The 23,234-nt window shown below is 42.6% G+C and overlaps 1 protein-coding gene across 1 annotated transcript in view; it reads right to left on the bottom strand.

The window, feature by feature from the left end:
• Positions 1-23,234, bottom strand: part of tmem8b (transmembrane protein 8B) — a 114,654-nt gene that overhangs the window by 19,965 nt on the left and 71,455 nt on the right. Inside the window, exon 6 of the mRNA XM_064296588.1 lies at positions 4,782-5,170. Coding sequence (XP_064152658.1) covers positions 4,782-5,170 — 389 coding nt within the window. The remainder of the gene's footprint in view (positions 1-4,781; positions 5,171-23,234) is intronic.

The following is a 23,234-nucleotide window of genomic DNA, read 5'->3' as shown; positions in this document are numbered from 1 at the left end:
TGTTTCTTTATTAGCTTCTAACATTCTTCAGGTCTAAAGTACAAGTTCAATATTTCATCTCCTGTGCACTGCTCCTATTTTTCAACACCTTCCTCATAACCTCCTACTCACTGCCTTTATATTGAATTTGTCAGTATTTCTGTGTGTGTGTGTGTGTGTGTGTGTGTAAGTCTGTGCTGGTTTTGTCTAAGTGATTATACTTTTTCTGCATGTGTATTTATGTGTGTGATCTGTGTGGACAGGTTGGAGTATGGAAGTGCGTGTGTGTGTGTGTGTGTTTGTGTATGCATGTGTGCGTGTGTGTGCATATGTGTGTGTGTTTGTATGTGTCTGCGTGCGTGTGTTTGTGTGTAATTAATATGCAGAGCTGGTTATCTTGCTTTATGATAGAGAGTGGGTATTGATTGCACTACGGTTATACGGACAGAGTGTACTTGTAAAAACTGGGCTGGTTGGTTCTGTGTTGAAGCACCACCATCCTCCAACGCGGTCCCAATTATCTCCTCATTGAGAAAACAGAGCTTGATCTTCCCAGAGAAATTCCCAAGCCGCAACACGCTGCATTCACATCGGGTGATTACCATGCTCTCAAAACACTGGATGATTGGCTATAAGCAGAGCGTGTAATCGCAGGTCTGATTGAGATGGTTTTTCTAAAAAGAATGTTTATTTAACCTGTTTGAAGCTGCCAATTAATCAGTCCGTGTTGCTGGGCATTAGTTTTTTTTTTTTTTTCTGGAGCTCCCACCACATCCTCCTCCCTCCCCTCCCCCCACCATTTCATCCCCACCCCCTCCTTCATATTGGCTCATTAGTGTCAGGTAATTGCCTTTTTCAGGCCGAAGTAGGTTGACTTCTTATGGTTGTCGCTTTCCATTAATTAATGTCTGGTGGTACCTTATCAAGGGGGAGGGGGGGATGAGGGACTGGTGGTCATTTAGCCCAGATGGTCAGTCCCCCCCACCCCCCCAAAAAAGGCCCCTGTGCTCCAGTGCACCCACCCCCCACCCCTATTTCCATTCCTGTCTCGTTCACTGCCCACAGACTGTGTACAGGCAGCACCACACCACACCCGCTGATACAGACCCTGATGGAGCAGAACCCAGTGCATCCAAGCGTCAGTGATACACTGCTGATAGGGTGTGTTTCTGACCAAATGTCAGCGAGCAGAGGCAAATGAAGCAGAATGAATACCGGCTCACGATTCCAATCAATCAAGCGAGGGCAAAAACAAAAAAACAAAAAAATGGGTCGACCGTGCAAACATTTACTTTTGGGGAAGATAGAAGAAGCGAAGGACCATGTACAGTACGTTTACAAAAAATGAAAAATAAAAGCAGGACATTGCTGCAAGGTCACGCAAACTGCTCTGGAGCAGTGGTGCGGGGGGGAGAAACGTGCCCGAGAAAATTAGATTTCACTATATACAAATGCTATTGCGTGAGGTACTACGGCTCGAATGAATCCATTTTCACTGTCAGGCAAAGAAAAAGAGGAAGAAAAAAAAAACTGGAAAGCCCAGAAGTCCCTGGGCTGTGACTGAATGATTGAGTGACAGGTGTCACCTCTAAACGGCCCATTCAAACTGCTCTGGCGGGCCTGTTCAGCCGAGACCCATTTGTGTAGCAGAAAGGCCCGGCGTCTGAGGTAAAGTGGTGAAAATGACACACATTACACACTCTGGCCATAAACCCGCAGTAGACTGACAGCCCGAGCGTCAATGCCCAGAAAAAGGAATGTAGCAGTAGGCAGAAATCATTGCCCTTACAGAGGCAGAAGAGTTCCAGAAGGTTCTGCCTTGCTCAAGCTTAAGGCATGGAGTATCTTTTAGACTCCCCTTCCATCTTTGTTGATTCATTAACCCATTTACTGCGAGCTCAAATGGACTGGGAAAACTAAAGCTCTGATGTCACATATCTGGTGTAGCACTCAAGATGTTAAAGGGTTCAGAAGTGACGGAAAAGAATAAAATAAACTCAAAAAAGAAAACAAAAACAATGTTTTTTTCTGCTTTAACTATTAAAACCGTGACACTAGAATTGAAAATGTTATTTCCTAAAATTTGGAAAGAAGCTGTTCACATATGTAAATGTCTGAAAAAAACATTCACAAAATCTTAAGTTATGCTTACTTTTGTACTTAAAAAATGTTCTTACAAAAAAAACAATATGGGATTCATGACTTTCATCTGCAGACCTTTGTTTTTGTGTCCCAGGTGTATGAGATGATGAATGCTTACTGCTCGTAGATTTTACGTGCTACCCTCTTTATGTAATTAGCATAAAGAAAGAGCCACAAACAAATACAGATAAGAAAAAATGTTTACAGATAACAAATGTCAAAATGTTCCTGAAAACCTTCTTAGATGCAGTTTACGATCAAATTTGACTGTACTCATGTTTTGTGAATGAGGCCCGCTGTGTTTTTTATTTCTTTTACGACACTTGCTGTGCTTATTCATCGTTTTTAAAGTGAGATATAAAATATCAGAGAATCTTTTTTTAAAAGTTTAAAAGGTCTGCATTCAAAGGATAAAAGAAGCGCTTCTCTTTTATGCCTCCCGCTAGAGATGTCCACGGGCTCTCGGGGGCGAAGCGCGCGCTGGGCGGACAGACGGTGTGGACGTGCACGCCGATGACTGCCCCACACAACGAGCGGCTCGGGGGAAGTTTCATTCGGCGCGAGAAACCCCGCCGCCCGTCCCCCCCCCCCCCTCCATCATCCTCAGAGATGACGTCCCTCCTCGGCGCCTACCTGTCAGACTCGTTCGCTTTCTCGTCCGCCGTTTGCTTTTCCCCGCCGCCGCATTTTTCACCTCTTAACCGCGAAAGCCTCGGTCTCTCCCCGGCGCGGCGAAATAACCGCTTCGTCGGCCGGGGGACCGCCTCCCGCGCTGACATCCTGACCGACCGATTCGCCGGCGCCACACAACGGAACTCTCCGGAGGGCGGCGGCCATTGAGCGTGTGCGTCGCCTTTGATTTTGCGAATGCGAGTGGCGATCGGGCGATTTTCCTTCCGTTCGGCTAACCTGACGCCCCGCGCAGGAGAACGGTCTCACGTCCCTTAAGCATTAGCGCAGAGATATCTCACCCGTCAAATCAACCCACCCCCTAACCACCCCCTCCCCCCCCACTCCCAACTGTCAGCGTCCTCTTTTTTAATAGAAAGCATTTAATCATACCCTGTATTGTTCTCAGAATATGCTCGTGATACAATTCATGAGACAATGTCATACAATACAAACAGCTAATGATATTCACGGGGACTGATAAATTCCATTATCATGTTAATTATAATCTCCTCCACATATAATATTATTGATGGTTACAGTCAGACTGCCGCAGATGTTCGTCTTTATCGGAAATCCCAAATCCTACCCAAAAAGAATGTGTTCGCCTGCTTGATCAGCCTGGTTTAAAACACAAAGAGCGATAATTTGAATAAAAAGGCGAAACATTATAAATTCACAAAAATAAGAAGTCGCTGCTTTGACATTCCACACCGCAAGCGAGACACGTGACTGAAGATGTGGGGGCACAACAGCGGGTTGGTTTTGTCTGGAGAGCTCTGCCAATTCTGTGCCACTGGTACGAAAAAGCATTGACATTTACAGTCACGCACGCAGCAAACGACATCTCCCAGGTTGTGAGAATTAAGTCAACGGATGCTTGGCTTCAACCATTTTATTAAACTAACCGTGGAATTGCGACTGAAGTGCAGAGCTATTCATCCAAAGAAACTGGTTCAATGGGAATTTTGTGGGGGGGGGAGGGGGGGCAACCCTCTTTTAGATGCATTATGGGCACTACCAGCACACTTGACTCAAGGAAAAAAATATGAATTACTTACAATTAGGTTTTTCTTTTTTTTTACCATGTACCAAATGAGAAGACAGAAGGGTCAGATCTGTGAGCACTTTCATTGGCCCAACCCCATAGGATACATGCATGACAGACTCTTAGCTTTCTACATAAAATGGCTCAGCCATTGCATTAAATACAAATACAATTATTCCAAGCACTTTAAAGCATTATCTTTATCTTGAAAGGAGTTATGTTCTGTTATGTGTAGCCAAAATATCAGACTATTAAGATGGATTCCAGAGATATACTGGAAATGATTTTTTTTTTTTAACGCAAGAAACCTTTTTTTTTCTTCTAAAAGGAGTCATCTGTCTGTTATTAAGCAACAGTACTGCCATTTTTTCCTTAGTAATGGGGGCGTTGGTATGAAAGGCAGCTACATCTTTTCTCTGGAAAATGATCACATTATTTCAAGCATCTAATTCAGCTTGAAAATGAAGCAAATAAAAGGTAATTATAGGAAATCAAATGATTTTTTTGGAAATGAAGCTCAAAGTCATTTTTTGTATGTATTGAGTCTACCTTCTGCAAAGCTGACTGATAATTGTCTGGTACATCCAAAGAATGGCTTTTACTTTTTCAGAAGCATCACCCTCAAAGCATTTTAGCACTGTTGTTCCTGTATGAGTCAGAACTGATCTATTACTTGCGTATCTGATGTGCCTTGATATTCTGGTTTACAGTGAGCCGATACAAACAAGAAAGGGAAAGGGCACATGATTAACAGAGATGGGATCCACTTCATTTGAGTTTGGCCAATTCTTAGAATTATTAGAAAACAAAAAAGAACACAGTAGCCATTTTGCAAAGAATTAACTTCATTTCAATTCATTTCCTGCACTGGCTGAATATAAACTGACCCCATCCCTGGTGATAAGATAAGTGTAAAAAAGACAAAAAGTTCAGAAGGACTCACCACGTTGAGCTTGAGCTCCAGGTTCAGCACGCCCCCGCTGTCCAGGACGGGCATCAGGTTGATGGCGAAGATGGCGGCCCTGTCTGGCGGGACCGAGATGTTGGGCCCGAAGAAGATGTAGAAGTGGACGGAGAAGGTGTCCAGCTCGTTGCGCAGCGTGGGCCTGATGGGCCAGCACTTGTTGGCGTCGGCGTCGGGGGCCAGGTAGGTGATGGTGTCTTCCGGGAGGAGGGCGGGGCCCCGCTCCGACCCGTTCTGGGACAGGCTGGGCAGGCCGGCCGCCGGCAGGGCCTCCGTCAGGGAGAAGGGCATGGCGGCCCCGAACGACTGGGGCATGTTCAGGGCAGACCCGGGCGAGGTGCCTTTGGAGACGCTGGGCTTGGAGCAATCTGGAAGAACAGGGAGGAGCGCCTTCACGTGGGTGGCACAGGCTTGGGAATACCAAGAGACGGGCACAGCCCAGAGAGATGGGGGCGTTGTAAACGCGTTGTATCGCCATGCCGACTTGAATAGCAGCGGTTTTAGCAGAACAAACATGACAGATGAATACACATAAACAGGTTATTTGGAGGTAATGGGAGCCCCTGTGAAGAGGGGTTGCTGGTGAGAGGCACTCTCTTTGATGAGGGCATCACATGGTCTCCTGTATCCAATCCCACGCGTTCTAAATCAGCGTGAATCAACGTTTGTGTCGTTCAGAAGAGGTGCTCGGGAGGATGCGTCCCACTCGCAAATGCCCATGCGTTGGCACCCCCCCCCCCTTCCCCGTGTCAAGAGCTCCTTTTAACGCTTTGCATCCAGGCTTCTCAGTCACAGTAAAATCAAGCTGTCAATACCTCAGCTTCTGAGTGACAGGGCAGAGAGAGACAATGGAATCCCACTCGTAATTATGCAGATCTGTGGTCCCCATTGAAACGATATTGGGGAGGTAGGGAGGGGCGGGGAATGATTTCATTATAATTAGATCCTTAAAAGCATGGCTTAATGGGCTCCTGGCTATCTGGGAATCTATGGGTTTTATGTAAATATGTTTTTCCTTAACATTCATTGGCAGCACTCTGTAAATTTAAAGTGGGGACTAAAGAGGATGCTTTAATTAATTGCGAAACACTCAACGTACAACAACTGTGGTGAATTTCAATGGCTAATTTGCATTCATGGATAGAGAGACAGTTTGGTACAATCTGACATTTGGCTTTCTCCGGTTATGAACTGGGATTCTTTAAAACTCTTTGGGCTCAGAACTCTAGAGTCTTCTTCTTCTCAAAGGGCACTTCGAGGAGTTTTCCAGAATATGTTTACACGTTTGATACTCTACAGCTATCGTTTAATATTTATATATGACTGATTCATGAAATGTATTTTATTTAACCTAGAAGACTGTGTATAGGAAATCCCTAGTGGAGTGGTCAGAACACAAGGTCGATGGCCTTACAATGGAAATACATCAATTCTTGGCACATCGAACCACCCACTAGGCTGTATTCAATCATCATTTGTCCTTATCTTAACCATGATTTACTTCCAAGTAAATGCGAGCATTACATTCTGTCTTCACAAACAAAAAAAGTTTGGCAAGTTAGTTTTAGTGATTGCAGAACTTGCCAAGCTGTGTTTGTGATTTCTTTAAAAGACTGCTGTCGATTATGCTCAGCCACTGCCTTTGTGTTTCATTTTATTATCAAACGCCCCCTTTAGACCTTTTACGTGATACGAAGAAAGAAGAGCAGGTATCCATTATTCAATCATTTCCCTTACATTTTTGGATTTCCTGTCAGCGGTCTCAAGCCTACCATCACAAGTTCAGCTCATTGCAGACACATCTGGGGCATAAGAAATAAGTGAACAAGAAACAGAGCATAGTGCAAAAGTGCCAAAGTTAAAATAAATTTGGCTTAGATTGACATGGAAACTAGCAGTTTCTTTGTGAGTTTCTGAAATCACCTGCAGAACTGCATGACAGGAATCACAGAAAAAACCCAACAGTGACTAACATGAAAAGTTACAAAAAATAGGGAGCTTTTTACTTTGGGGAAAATATCAATCACATCACCTCTAAGAGGACTTTGGCAGTGGTGATTAGGACCACTGTGCTTTCACTTTAGCTGGCTAGCTGCATCTCAAAATACATTGGAACGTATGGGCTTGTTGACTGAATAAAGGCACAACTTTGAATTTGCTTTTTAATAAACTATACCGATCCACGATTCGTGATTTAAATGACAATAACGAAGATCATTTGGAAGCTTCTGCCATTAATTCTTTGCCACACGTGGGAGTAACCTCAAGAGTAGCAGTGCCGCTTGTAAAAGCGTTTGTGTTTTACAGGTACTCTGTGGAAACCGGCCACGATGTGAAACCAAAGAAACGCGAAGCCCTCCAAGAATCAATAAACCTGTGCCTTAATTAGTGTGTTAATCACACAGCTTTCAACAAGACATTTCAGATTGATCAAATTAATCTTTTACTAACTCCATAATTATCGGCGCCTTGCCGAAACAGAGGTGCGGGCTTTTGCCAGTGGAACTTGACGTTGAGTTGGAACGTGCAGTTACAGGACCCCTGTGACTTGCATGATATACAAGCGTCTAATTGGGTAGTTTTGCCTTAGGCTACTACATCAGCTAGTATCTCTTTGTCTTTTTTGCTCGTGGGTGGAATAGCGTGCTACAGGAAGGCTAGACCCCTGTTTTTATATGGGGGGGAGGGTGGTGTTATGTGGGGAGGGGGAGGCAGGAAATAGTGTTTCAGAAGTTTTCAGCCATTTTCTCAGGGGGTTCACTTTCGGACGCTGGCTGCCAGTGGTGCTCTGATGGCGGGGGTAATGAATGGACCCAGCTTTCTCCTGGAGCGTTTCGGCCCCGGTGGGATCTGGGAAACGGTTTGTGTCGGTTGAGTGGAGATGTCCGGCTGTCAGGAGGGTCAAGGCCGAGTGGCAGTGTCTAATCATCACGGACTTCTCTTTTTTTTAAATCCCAAAAATGAATTTATCTGGCCATCGTAGCAACATCTCTTTGTGCTATAAACGGGCTAATCTGACCTCTGTCGGTCCCACGGCAACAAAGCTGTTTCACCAGGTCAAAATTCAGGCTTGGCATACGTACGCAACCAAACAACCAGGCCCCAAAGCCAAAGTGACCAAATGAACTTCATATAAAATATTTGGTGCGTGATGAAGACAAACCCCATTCATAAACTTGTGTCTGAAAGGGATCCTGGGAATCTGACTGCAATTAAATCCGCTGATCAACACTGTCACTAGACTGGCATGAATAAAATCCTTTAAAACATTAAAAACATGTTTCCTGAGTGTTTAAAGCCAGGGCCTTGTAATTACTCCTAAATGTAAGTGTAAAGCAGTGCCAAATTCAAAGTGTATTGCACATGACATTGAGCTATGGTTGGGTTCAATTTTACAGGAAACTTAATTTGCAACGTTACAGCAGTGGACAGCAAAAACCTTCCCCATTAGACGATTCACTCCAGAAACAGAATATTCAGATACAGCCTCATCACCCCACACTAAGCTCCAGAACTGCCTGAGAGACAAACAATGTATTTTTAACGAGAACAAGAGTGATTAATTATGTGGGGGTTTTTTTCTTCTGGAAAGCGAAAGTCTTCCCCAGACCTTTAAACTTCTGAACCCGTACCGTGCATATTTTGCAACAGGGATTTGCCATTAGAACGTGCGCTTCCACTCCCAGGATGCACCGCGGCTATGCTGCAAGGTGCCTGCATTTCTTATCATTCCTTATTTGCTGACATTTCTGCTGCGTGCAGACTGTTCCAGGCCCCGATGACAGATGCCGAAAGTTGGCAAGGACGCCGCTTCCTTTCGAAAAGAGCACCATCAGCTGAACGTGATCCGGAGCAGCGCGCTCCACCGCGGTACAAAACCCCCCTCCGCCAAAACGTGGGGGTGCGTCCCAGAAGAGCGCCCTCAGGTGCATTCACCTCGCGCCCCGACTTCGAGCCGGACGAACCTTGATGGATCCCCAATACGTCGCGAAACGAGGCTATTAAGCCCCGTGTCTGTCGATGCAAATTTATGCAAAGCCGCCTTTCATGGACTTTGGACTGCCTTACGCTGGATCAGAAGTTCAATTTATTGAACAGAGCTCAGGGCTTACACAACATCCGCTACAAAGTTACAGTACCCCTGCCCATAGCTTCTCCAGTCCTGATCAAATGTAGCGCACATTAACACCGAAATATGTAAAACGCTGCGATGCCTAGAGGAACCAGCATCTGCTTTGATTTCTTCCCTCGCGCCATTATGCATGTATTACTTTGTAAACCTACATTCATTTTCTCTGTCAGCAGAAGTCACTCTGTAACTCTTTGTATTTCGACGGACGTGACTATGAATGCAGCAGAATTAAATTCACTGTTAATCAGACCTCTGGGCTGGGTGTAATGGAGTTGCGCTATCTTTGCATACAATTGTTTTAATTAGCGAGGATTTCAAAAGCATCGTTCTTGTCTCTTTTTTTTAATTTTTGTCCAGTAAATGTCTGGCACTTTGTCATGATGTGTTCAGCGCTCATAAAAGCCCCTGAATTGTATCAACGGGGAAGTAAATCTGCAGTGTCGCGTATTAAAACCGTAGCACAGGAAATTGGGAAACGGGTAAAGGTCTCGCGCTCGCTCTGATAACAAACGCAAATAAATTACAGCATGAGCAAAACTATTATCTGCTGTGGCACAATTTCTAATGTCAACACACACGCGGCGCTCAAACGTATTATCAGATGTTCCGGGGATTATTCTTCAGTCACTCGTCGCTCCCAAGAAGTCGTGAGAGGCCAGGGCACGCAGCACCGCAGATTTACTTCGCCGAGAATTGACAAGGGCTAAATTAACTCCCATTGACACAACCCCACATCGCCAGCCTATAAAGTTCCGCCAGGCAACAGGAAAAGGTCATTCAGCCCTTGAGCACGGGAGGCCATCAAAAGTCCAATTCTGCTCAACGCCGGAGCAGATTTATGCCTCTCACACCATGATTTGTGGAGCGCGCTCATAATCCATCCATCTTAGACCGCGGACGAAGTCGGTGAAGTATTGCAGTAACTCCTGATTTTGCATCAATTTCTCCCACATTATTGCTTCATATCAGTGCGTTCGCAGCCCTGTGTGACAAGCCTATAAATGCCAGTTATGCATTATCCGCACCGGCTAATGAAACCGGGCGGAGTGGGATTTTATATTGATTTTAAAAGATGTGTGAGAAAAAGCATGTTTAATGGCGCCGAGAAGAGTAGCTCAGCCAGAAAAAAAACATATTTTTTTCATTTTTTTCGGAGCTTTTTGTATCTAGTCAAGTCTGTAGACGAAAACATTTAATTAGCAATAACTACCTCTTCCGCATCTTCATAAATGCCTAGCTGGTATATGTGTACAAATATAATAACATAATGTCATTCTGAAATTCCATTAGCAATTTGGCCTTTCCAGAGATTTAAAAAGGGGATTGTTGACTCAAGTAATGAACTTGCGAATGATTTCTGAAGTCTAATGAGCACCGGTAAAGTCACAGTTGTTCCGTTGGAGTAATGCTCAATCGTTAAGACTAAAAGTCAGAGAGAGGTGTCTAAGCTTTCATGGATCACGTACAATGTTATGCAAGCCCTGAATATGCTTTCTCTGTGTCACAGAATTATTGCTAGCACTTCTTATGAACGAACTTCAAAATATCTAACGCCTTTGTAAGTAGTAATTGGTACTACATAACCATTCATAAATGCTCATTTATTTAACCACAAATAGTCATGTGATTTTATTATGTCACCACTGATGCAGGAAGTGAAATTACCATTGTATAAGACAAACATATCATATGCCTGTTCGTAATTGTAGACAAAATTGTTTACGAATGTCTATGTAGGGCTTATGGCGCTATGTAGCACTTATGTAGCATTTATATAGGGATTATGAATGACCGTTCATAGAAAGTATTACCAAATAATGTAACCAGGGGTAAAAGGGGCATGTACAGAGAGTGGAATGGATGGCTTCCTATGCAGTGGCAATGAGAGCGATCCTTTGCCTGCAGGGCAGATTCATTTTTCTTCGATGGCCTCCGAAAATTAAACTTGTCTTCCTTTAAACAGAGGAGTTAAAGGATTCTATCCTCAATTATGTTTCCGCGAAAACGTTCTTCCCTCCCACTTCTCGGTCTCACTCTCTCCCTCTCTCCCACCCTCTTTCCCTCCCTGCCTCCCTCCCTCCCCCCCTCCACTCGTCCTCGGGTCAGGTCAGAGCTGAGATGTTACGCTCGGTGGAGAGAGGCGACGCTCTTCAGGTCCCGTTATCAAAATTGAGGCGGTCTCGGCTGTGTCGGAGAGCACCTCCGGCTGAGGTCAAGTGAAATACTGCAGGCAGACAGGCTGTGACTATGGAGAGGGAATAATTAGTTTTGTGTCACCATGGCAACACTGTATATTACTGCAGGAGAGGCAGAGATATTCCACTGAGGCAATCTATACCATGCGAGCCGGTCTGCGGTGTGACAACAAAGCACAGAGCATTGCTTGTTTTTTTTATTTTTTTATATTTTTTTTTTACATTTTCAGAATTTCTGAGGGTACACGCATTTGGAAAGAAATGAATGCTAAAATTTTTTAGCATCCTTAAAAAAAAATCTAATGACAACACCTGCAAGCAGTGAAAAAATTTGGCTGGATGCAACAGTGGTGAAAAAGGTGAACCAAAAACAGGTATTCCATGAGGCAGTGATTTGAGGATAGTGGAATAATACTGGCGGTTGATTCCTGAGATTAGTGAGAGGAGGTAAATTAGGGATATAGCCAGCTGATCAGCAGGAGGCTGCATACAAGAGTACTGGGACCAATTCAACTGACTGAAACCCTCCAATAATACACCATGGCTCAATGTATTACGGCATGTCAACATACGCAACACACAAATATATAACCAAGCGTTCCAGGCTTTCAGTCCAGGAACTGATCAGCGGGTGGTCATTACGAATATATCCATATGTGTTTCATATGGCATTCATATGCGCTATTTGCTCTTTAAGTAAATATCCAGTGAGATCATTCAATTTGGCTTCTCTTTCTGTTTTACCTAAACTGATCATTTAGAATACCAAGCTGTTACAGATGATAAAAACAGGAGCGTTCCAACATACGCTGTCTGTAATAGTACTACAGTGTTGTTCTGCTGAATTATTTATTAGCTATTCATATTTTATTAGTCATTTAAGCTTAACTTTGATTACAGTTTCCAGACAAGGGAAGTGTTATCTTGAGATAATGTTTGGTCTCACTAATATTTATTTATTGAAAAAGAAAAACAAGAAATCCCTGTTGCCAACGACACAGAGAATTGAAAATCGAGTGAGATCGGCGCCTAGTAGTGTGGAGTTATAGCAGTTTTGTACCTTCACCTGAATCTCAGGCCTCATGGACGTATTTGAAAGAAACGTGGTATAAAAGGAACTCCCGCAAGCTTCGCTTTGGTTGTTTCTGTTCTCCCACTCGTAAGCACGCATTGCAACATTTGTCTTCTGCGGCAGGACCGCAGCGAAAGGGAACCAATTAGCGGCACACATTGTGCCGGCTTTTATAATTACCTTCCGAGCACCATGCACTACTGCCCCTCAAACATTCGCCGCTCGGGTTCGTACCGCCGTTTTTTCATCACAAATTTTGGCAGGGACATCAAAAGCCGCAGGCAGGCTCGCATGCGGCAGGAGGCTCACGCCAGGGACTTATCCCTTTCTCCGTCACCAGGGGAGTGACGCTGACAACACGCCACACATCATGTCCTGGGCAGCGGGCATCAAGAGGGATCCCGCGAACAGCTCGAGTCGCAGCTTGTGAACTCTTTCAGAAGACAAACCCTGAAAACATTTGTTTTACGCGAAGACGTAAGGTGGGGGCGGGCTAACACCCTAGCTGCTTGAACATGGTTTGGCTCCAAATCAAAACATAATTACCATCTTGAGATATCGGTTGCACGCCATCCAATTACTTAGTTGTTTATTGGTATGACAGAAAGAAGTCCCTGATCGTATTAGATGCTAACGCACGCATGCAGGGATTGAAAATTAGGAGCTGACATTTTGCAGGACTTTCCCCCACACCGAACAGAAAGAGTGAGTCTCTGTAGTCATGTTCTCATGCTGTTATTTTATTTTTTATTTTTTTGGTATTGGAGGGGTGGACAAAGTATTACAACAGGGATCTTGTTCTGTTTTTTTAATGGGGTTGGGGAGGGAGGGTTCTTCTCCCTGTGGACCCACTTGTAGTGGCAGTCTAAGTCCTTCATACACCAGAGGACATCACCGCACAGCCCTATTGTTTTTAAAATGTCAGACACAGTCCCAAAAGCTTAGCGTCGTCAACTCTGGGAGATTGGCTCACAATTCCCAGCAAGGGTGGAAGAGTAATCCAATAAAGCAGCACTTGCAAAGCTCCACTGACAGTACGCTTTTCAGCTGCCGTAGATTCATAGCCATGGAGGGATATCCAACCATGGTAATGTACAGCGCCCGCCCTTTGAGAATAATGCTGCTGACATCTAATGCTCCAGTGTGCAGAAACAAACAAACACCAAGCCCCCCCCCCCCATAACCCCCCACCCAACCCTCATTTTCTGTTTATCTGAATCTAGACAGGGGGCAGAACAGGAGGCTTAATGGGGCATTAGGGGAATAGTCATATGCTGACATAGAAAGACTGGAAAGGCTGAAAACCTAAGGACTGAAAACCCAAAGGCTGAAACCATTGAAGCTTAAAACCTAAGGGCTACTTGTTACAGCAGCCCGGAGCTTTCTGTCCACAAATCTGCCCTGACACGCAACAGCCGACACCCCTGGGCAATCTCTGCTCCCAAAACACTTTCAGAAGACCCCTGGAACTGGCTGATCCCATATTGCAGCGGAGAAAATGTCAAGTCCGACTATTTCGAGAAACAACAGCAGCGTAAGTCACAGTTCTGCCTATTATATTTGCTCTTGCACAAGGCAGATGCTTGTATAAAAATAAACAGATACAGCAGGGTGTTTATAATAAGGCATCTACTCCACTGACAAACCTTTGTGTGCACAGATAATTTAATCATTTATTTATTATGTGTACTTTACAGGAACAATGTACGCTAATCTACGTTTTTCACCAATTCATCTATGCAAGAGTGCCAGATGAAGCAAAATCGAAAATTTAGTTTGCGTTTGTTATCCTTGTTACTCTGCGTTTTAGGTTACAATCGTCAACCTTTTCACAGCATTTTCATATACACTCAAAGACTGAATGAATCAACTTAACTGACTTTTAAACTAGGTTATGTACAATAGCTTGGGAAAAAAAAAAACACTCAAGCCAATCACATTGACAAAGCAGTTAAATCTGACTCAAGGATTCGGATTTACAGCTCCTCTCAGGTCCTGTTCGAAAATCATCGATAGAAACTGATTATTTATCAGCACAATCAAACGGAACCTTTCCCCATACCTAAATCTCCTGGGGAAAATTGCTTTTCTGTCAGTTCCGGGGCCAGACGAGCCACTCCTGGTTCGGCAGGAGAAAGATGATTGTCGAAGTTCTGTCGAGTGGAACGCGATGGGCAAACGATAAGAGAGACCTTTCCCGAAGAGGCGGACGGCGAGATCGATGGAGGCCGACTCAGAAGAAAGGACAGCTTCAGAGGCGAAAGGCCTGGGGGCTAGCGGAGGTGAGCGCCGAGCCGTGCAATTCAACAGCCCTCTTAGCGAAGGGCGACAAGAGGCTACCGCGCACGTGAATAAAATGGTGTAACCACAAATGTTTTTTGCCAGCCCAAAGTCATAAGGACCCAGCGATGTTCGGCTCCTGTCTGCATCTCTATCTCACGGTGTGATTTAATGGACGCTCACTCATGTCACTACATCAAACTAAGCATATTTTGCTAATGCGCCCATTACTGTTGTAGTGAAATTACCTCACCAAAAAAATGCTTCAATGGACAAATCTAAATTAACCTAATGAATTCAAATGGACCTAAAATTTTTAAATGCGAAAAACCTAAAAAAATATAGGTGTAACAAATTGAAGTAAAACATTTTAGGTTTATCCTGTGAAGCATTTTATTCAGGGCAGGATCTGTGGAGGTGGAACAAAAATACTTGTTATGTGCAAAGAAATGGAAGGAGGAGAAAACCCTGCGCTCATCGTATATTTTTCATATGCAGGCACTGCTACGGGCATTCGCCTCAAAGCCATTGACTTTTGATCTCAGACACTCACCACTCCAGATATGGGTAAAGGCAAGGCTGTGGTCCTTTGTCACCCAGGCATTACCAATAAAAGCAGGTCTCAGCTGGTGTGCGATCAACATAATTTCCCACATATACACGCAAGCACGCACACCCTCCAACACACACACACACTCACTAACACACACACACACACACACACATACACACATTTAACAGGCTTTACGGGAGTTTTCAGCTGTGCGGGGAATGCAATCAGGCCTCCTTGGCTTTTATGAGAGACAGGGTGAAATCTCTCTCCACATCTCAGTGTTATCAGGGAGCAGCGTGGTTCCAAGCAATTCCTGGCCCTTCTAGATTGATGGTCTTGTTCAGATACATCCGGTCTTTCCAGTGTAGGATCATGACCTCCCTCTCTGAGTGGTTTTAAACTTTAATAAACACAGGTTTTTCGAGGTGGGTTGGGTCAGACGTGGAAGAAACCAGGAGCCAGGATTCTTCATGACAAAACCGAATCATTTCCCTCTACTGGGAAGAACACCTCACCCACATTACTTAAAAATCAATTTCAAAACAAATACCAGTTGAAGAAAACAGATTGGAAAAGCGATTGAAAGAAATGAAGAAAGTTGGCAGTCACACAGCCAAGTTTAAATAAGAGGATCTAAATGAGATTTTTAAGGCATTCATTCTACAGTACACCATATTCCAACTCATATGCAGCACAATCAACAGCAAAACACAATTTATGGCATGTTGAACCATACTCAAGCATTGTAAGCAGAAAATCATGCTATATTATTTAAGCAGTCAAACCTGTTATTTGACTTCTTTAAAAACATTCTAGGCTCATGCATCTGTTATCGAATGAAAATTACTAGGGCCCAAATTCAGGCATGGGGCCACTCCAGCACAGGTTTTCTTCAAGCCAGACTCTTGAACAAATTGAAAATGTGGGCTTAAGGGATTGCTTTCAAGCAGTTTTCGACACTTTCAATTATTTTAAGAGAGATTTGAGTCATTCCTTTTTCCAAGCTCTTCACCTTTCAGAAGTGTTTATAGTTTCAGTAACATGTTCCCACACTATTATGTTGTAATTCCACCTGTCAATCAATAACACTGAGAAAATCACACAAATTCAAACACTTTATAAGGCCATTGTTGGCCAGACTGCATCACAGAAGACAACTGTATTACTGATAAGCAAGTCTTTAAATATATGTTTGCCTGCATGTTTCATGTGGGTGCAGGCATACATGCATTTATAAAATGTGACCTTAAAGGGCAACTCATATCTAATTAATATCAATTACCAGCACAATCCACTTTCTGCAATCACCATTTCAGCTCTAACAATAAATATACAGTATAATGAGCAGAAAGATCCCACAGCTGAGTTTGTGCAAGCACTGTGCTCCATTGGCTGTACACAGCCAGACACCTTTCAGAAACATCCCTAATATTCAGCAACAATACATTTTTCCCCCCCAGATTTAATTGCCTTCCCTGACTCCCCCGAGGTCCTGATAAGGCTGGGTCAACAACATGACATTGACAACAATTTGCTTTTTCTGCAAATCCTTGCTGTTTCTTCCGGAGTTTGCCAGAGTGCTTGGATTTCTGCTCTACTCTGGTGGATTCCTTTTCTCTGCTGTCTCCAACAATTTTTTTTTAAACTCTCTATTCTTTTTTTTCCCCTACCATAATGACAAGGTTTAATCTGAGGTAGTGCTTCTGACTGCTTATCTACAATGGGAACATTTCATTTCCTTTCAACTGCAAAGACCTTGTTTGCAAATTAACCTGCCCTCTGTTTGTGTTCCTTGCATGTTTAATTTCTTGCTCCGGTACCAATGAATAGCTAAAAAGGAGAGAGAAGCCCTCCAGTTCAAAGCGGCTTCTTTGGCTGAGCTGCTCATTGCGTTGGAGTGCGCGCAATATTCTAAGAAAGCCAACTTTAAAGTGCTTGGGTGACTTGGCCCAAATGAGTAATTGAATAAAGAAATGAATGACAGACTATTGGTTTGTGAATTAGGACCTGCCTCTCTGAAAGCATGCCCACTGGCTCTGACCCGGAAACTGAGGATGCTCGCCAGCATTTGTGTGTTGTGCTGTTATTAGCCTCCAATGAACAAAACGCTTGTTCTCATTCTTATCTGCAGTAGAATGAATGCACCCTCCATATTGAATCTGCAGTTTTTCTTCCAAGATACAAAGGTTGCGGTAGACAGTAGGAAGCATTACCTATCTAGTATCTCTTATCCAATCCAGATATTGTAAAACATTACCACTGTATCCAAAGCTTCAATGATAACAGTAGGGGGCGCCCATTAATTATTCAACACCTTTTTTCTATAACATTTTTTTTTTTACAACTTGGAGTGTGCTCTATTTATTTTTATTTTACTTTATTTTAAAGCGCATACAGACACATAGCAACACTCATTGCAGACATTAAAAATGCAATTATCGTGAGACCAGAGTTAAAGCAGACCATACGAAAGCGTGACATTCTTATATCCACCAAAAATGCAGTGAAAATTGTCATTTCAAATATCACAGGATGTCATTTCTTGACATTCGGATGCACTTCGAGGATGAATTTTCCCCGGTTTTCCACCTTGGCGATAAAAAGCGGGGCTGCCTGTGCACCTTTGGAGTTTAAGAGAAGGTTGTTCTTATCTAACTCAAATCTGTTTGCACCAGAAAAATCTACCACCCTTTTCCCAATACAGGAAGGGTCTGTGTAAGGACTCTGTCCATAGATCCAGTATACAAGAACCATCATAAAAACACCAAAGGTCCCTCTGAGTAGCCAGAGCTTGATGTGAAAAGCAAAGGCGTTTCTTTACCAAAGGACGTGGATCAAGAAAGAACTAATGGAACCAGTGATTGATGTTAACAGATGGAAGATTTACAGCTTGGATCCACATTTGTATCCACACTTAGACACACACACACAAACACAAACACCCACATGCACATGCACACACGCACTCACACACACAGACACACACACATACACACATGTGCATTCATGTGAGCGTGTGTGCGTCGGTGTCATGAAAATTATAGGTGACTCTATTCATTCTATTCTGATGCATAAAATCAGGTAATAAATGCACGCGGTTTTGCTTAGCTCTCGCTCAGAATCTGTTTTATAATATCCAGCAGCTCACGTGCATGTGCAGTAGTTATCTCCTGTTTGCTTTGGCCTAGTTCATAATATACACAGCCAGTGACAATGTGAAGACAATACAACCATCCACTCAATACAGAGCATAAGTGTGTGGACACAGCTGAAGAAACCTCTTTTTTATGCATTTTCATTCGATGTTTCATAGAACACAGTCCATTATTTATCTGCATTTGCATTAAACTGTCTTTATATCATCACTTGGTTTCATGTGTGGCTTTAAACAGTGATTATAATCAATGCTGATGGTTCTGTTATATAGCTTTTGTTATGCTACACAGAGCATACTTAATTAGTTTATTGAAACCAATGTCCTGTTGTTGCAAAAGTCCTGGTTCGGTGAGCTAATTGCTTGGAGGCTATTAAATCAGTGGTTTGTATCAATGTCAGGGTTAGATGCTGACCAAGTCTTTTTGACCACAATAAGGAGAAGAAACAAGAATCACTGTGACAAAAATAGGTTAAAAGATGTTTTATAGTTTTGATAAAAATGTATTTCTGAAACGGTACCCTGTAGTGTTCTTCCCAAAGTAGATCATAAGACTGTATTTATATACTACCCCAGTATCTAGTCCCTTAAGATGCAGTGCACTCACTTTTTGTTTCGCATTCAAAAGGTTCATTGAGCCACAACATTAAGATGAATACTTTCCTTTTTCCAATTTATAAACAGGAAAAAATAAGCAAAGTGTTGCATGTCATTTCAGTAACACTTTACATTAAGGTTCCATTAGCGAACAAGAGTTAATGCATTAACTAACTGAACAAGGAATAAACTAATCTATTAACATTTATTCATGTTTACGAAGCCATTTTCTTAGGTGCAAACTATGTGGTATTCACGCAGGTGTTACATTAGTGAACAACTTGTTCATGTTAGAACATACTTCCTTGAGTATTTTCTGTCAGTATATAAAGAATTACGTGTTATGACCAAAATGGAACAAATCATACTTCAATAACATTGAGTTAACATGGAAGAGAATGGTAGATATAAATATTAAAATGCAAATGAATGATTTGTTCATGTTATCACATGTCATGTTAATAGATTATGTAATTCCTTGTTCAGGTTAGTTGATGCATTAACTCATGTTAGTTAATGGAACCTTAATGTAAAGTGTTACTGTCATTTCTCATTACAAGAGCTGAAGAATAAGCGAGAAACATGGTCTCAAAATGACCAATACTCAATCCTCCCGTAGTGCTAGAATTTTGTTACTTGAAAATTAAGCTCTCAAATAAAATTCTAAATTACCTATTGCATGGGGTTTTGTCCTTTGAAATGTCATATTCCTTTCCCTTAATTAAAGAGTGATTATCCATCCATCCATTATCTATACCCGCGTATCCTGGGCAGGGGCACGAGGGGTGCTGGAGCCTATCCCAGCGTGCATTGGAATACACCTTGGACAGGTTGCCAATCTACCAGGGCACACGCACCATTCACTCACTATACATATGGGCAATTTAGAGTCTCCAATTAACCTGCCAGCATGTCTTTGGACTGTGGGAGGAAATTGGAGTACCAGGAGGAAACCCACACGGACACGGGGAGAACATACAAACTCTACACAGAAAGGCCCAGGCTGGATTTGAACCCAGGACCTTCTTGATGTGAGGCTGCAGTGCGACCCAGTGCGCTATGTAAATATCCCCGCTCTTGCAAGTGATATAGAGAAAGCCTGAATTCCAGCACGCAGATGGTGTAGAAATCAACATTCACGTCACCACTGACTTTGATTGAAGTGAAATGTCAACGAGATGAAATAACTCCAGATAATACATCACTATTATTATTATATCGTAGATTGCATTAACACAATTTTTCATGAATCTTAAAGGGCTTTACAGCGGAACAGGATGACTCACCTCACCCAAACACGGCAGCTGTTTTGAGATTTATTATCTAATTATACTACAGGGATGTTTAGATGACTGGATAGAATATGGAATTTCACGATGACCGCTCTCAACTTCAAATTCAGTGCTATGGGAGCTTAGCAACTACACTGAGTCGCTAAATAACACTCAAGTTCCAGGTTTAGTGGCATGACGTATTTTTCTGGATTTATCGTACTCACTCATTTCAAAAGGCACACCAATATGGCCAGTGTATATTTTAACATTTGTGTAGGTTAATTATAGTGAACTGGGTAGTTTTGCACAAACATTTCTTCAAGTTTTTCGTTAAGTTGAAATGTAAAGAACTCACTACAGGCTTAGTAGCTACTAGGCAACAACTAAATTTGTCTGCACCATGTGTCCATAACACAAAACTTAGTAGGGCAAAAGCTTTTGTAATGTACAGCCACACAAAATAAAGTTGATGTTAATTGATCTAGTAACTGAGCTCTATGATGTGAAACAGATGTAACCGCTCCAACCAAAATGGCGTCCAGTGCACCGCACCTCTCAATTTCCCCATACGCTATAAGGGAGAAACTTGTGCCTTTTTCTACCAAACTAAGGGGTTTACAGTCATATTGTCAACCCAGTTATACCCAAACCATTGGCAAAGATAAGGTTCATACAGCAGTTTTTTGAGCCATTCTTCAATACATTCGAATGGATCTGCTATTGAAACGTCATTAATAACACCGTTATTCCTGGTCAACGGCTTGCGTAAATATTTAGTTCATACATAGGATTACGTTCTAACTATGTTTTGCGGTGGAACATTTTATTGATTTTAGTAGTGAGAAAGTTGTAACTTAGTGAAGATTTAAGTCACAGCGAGGCTTAGTTCTTACTGTTGCACAGCTGATACAACTGGCTCCTGACCCTTCATCCGTGCGGTAACCACAGTACAGTCAGTAACATTAGGTAATTTAGGTGCCCCTAAATAATCAATTGCTTTCTCATTACATGATAACGGCACTTGAACACAGCCAGCTGTTAGATTGTCATGATAATTGCCATGGTGATGCCCTTGTTTTCCATCCCCTCACTGACCTGAAAGTCAGGAACCAGGGCATTTTTGCTGGTGTCGCTGTCTTTGATGGTAAATGCCAAAAGGTCTGAAGAAACTTCCGGAATATGCTTTTACGCATCGCTAAACCTTTGGCATCAGCTGTTCCATCAGGTTTAGCATCACAATGAACTTTCGTGCATACCTCTGCATGCCTTGAATACATCAGCGCCAAACCTTATTCTGGAAGCAGTGGGGAATGAGGCTAATGCAGTTTATAAAAGTTCTCTCATCTACATAATGATTGCGATCCTTTAATAATTAATAGCCCTGAAAAAGTACATTGAATTGCATGCCATTAGGTATGCCACAGATGGATTTTTCTAAAGTGAGACATCCATGTGGATGCACCCTATGGTTCACTGACCTTTCATCACCGAGTGTATCTGAATTTAGCTTCAGCTTTAATGGGATTATAAATGTACCAGCAGCGGGAGGTCGTCTTCTGCATTCTTAATTTTCCAAAATCCTATTAAAACAGAACGACTTTTGTCTCTGTGTCTCGCAGCTCCTCTACAAGGGGCGGGGTAGGAGGGGGTCGGCAAGTTCAGACGCTGTCGGTCCCCTCCCCCGACCCCTCCTGGGGGAGGGACAAAGGGTGCCGGGAGTCTTTTTTTTAATGATGGAGCACTCTTGGTTCTAGTTTCTGCCCATGCTGTATTCTGTCAGTCTGATTTGTGGAGAGGCTTAGGGCAGAGGAAGAGAATCCTCCCATCATACTGATGAGCCAGGCAGCATGGCACTGTACCGAGCAACTGTCCTGATTGTATTCAAGCTTGCTGTGGTTTAAGCAGCACCCCCCCCCCCCCCCCATCAGTTTGTTTGTCAAAGTGTTTGCCTCTTGCTAATAAAGCATCCGTGCTTTTCAATCAGCAGGTGGTAAACCACTTTGTCGCCTGATTGTTTCGAACCGTGCACCACCTGTAGGCCCGACTCTCCCTACTAAACCGCGTAAAGCGGGGTTTGCAAAGTTAAAAAAGTGCAAACTTTCAGTAAGCACGTAAATGAATAAAAGAAGCAAGCCAAGGTTACACAAAGTGACCGCCCACACCGAAGAGCTAGCGCGCTCGTTCCCAAGGCAGTAAAGAACACTTAAATCCCTCTGACTGGGGAACTTTGTCTTTTGGGCTAATACACTCAGGTGCCCATTTGGCATGTCAGGGGTATACGGAGTGCAAACACTATTGGCCTTGGCTCTGCAAAGACCTTGTTATCTCCTGATTTATTAACACCCAGGATCCAATTCACTGAACGTTAGATTACAGATCGAGAAGATTAAACACCTCACATGCAAAAGTATATTTTCAGCAAATATATTATGTATATATATGTTTTGCATGTCTACACATACACACAAAAAAGTACTTACATATATTTTTTCTTTTTTACAGTTTATTATGAGAACATGATGGCCAATTAAGGCCTCACTCACAGAAATGGAAGATACTGAATAAATAAAATATGATGATAAAATATCAAGATCACAATATGTTATAACACCTCCATTTATAATGCAACATCTGAAAGCAATACGTTGTTTATATGTAATATATATATAGCTTTCAGATATTGCAAAATGTTTTTTGAAAAATTTAATGTGAAATATATTTATCATTATATATTTTTTAAAAGTCCATATACATACAATATATTGCAAAATATATTGCAAAACTTCCGTAAGGGCCTCTCTCACCTCACCAGGTGCCTTGACAGGATGTTGTAATCAGTAAGTTACTGGTATAACGAAACCCCTTTCCAAACATCAGTGCTCTGGTTTCGACTCCCTAATGCACCAAATTACACAGACAGTGATTGCTTAGCATTAATACCCTGTTCATTAAGTAATCTGTTGATAATACAGTAGCACATAAAATATGCGCATTGTTTTAGGTCATGGAAGATAATGATAATGTTATTATCAGGAATATTTGGTGCAATTAACTGTGAATATCCTATTTTTATTTAATTTGTTCGGTAGTGGGGGGTGGGGGAAGTGCTGTTTTCATATATTGTACCGACTTTCTTTTGCTTCCCTCATTGTTTGCTACCCAGCAGTTCTGTCAG

This window comes from Anguilla rostrata, chromosome 10, assembly GCF_018555375.3.
Source record: "Anguilla rostrata isolate EN2019 chromosome 10, ASM1855537v3, whole genome shotgun sequence".
Classification (NCBI taxonomy): Eukaryota; Metazoa; Chordata; class Actinopteri; order Anguilliformes; family Anguillidae; genus Anguilla; species Anguilla rostrata.
This window is presented reverse-complemented; position numbering and strand designations above follow the sequence as displayed.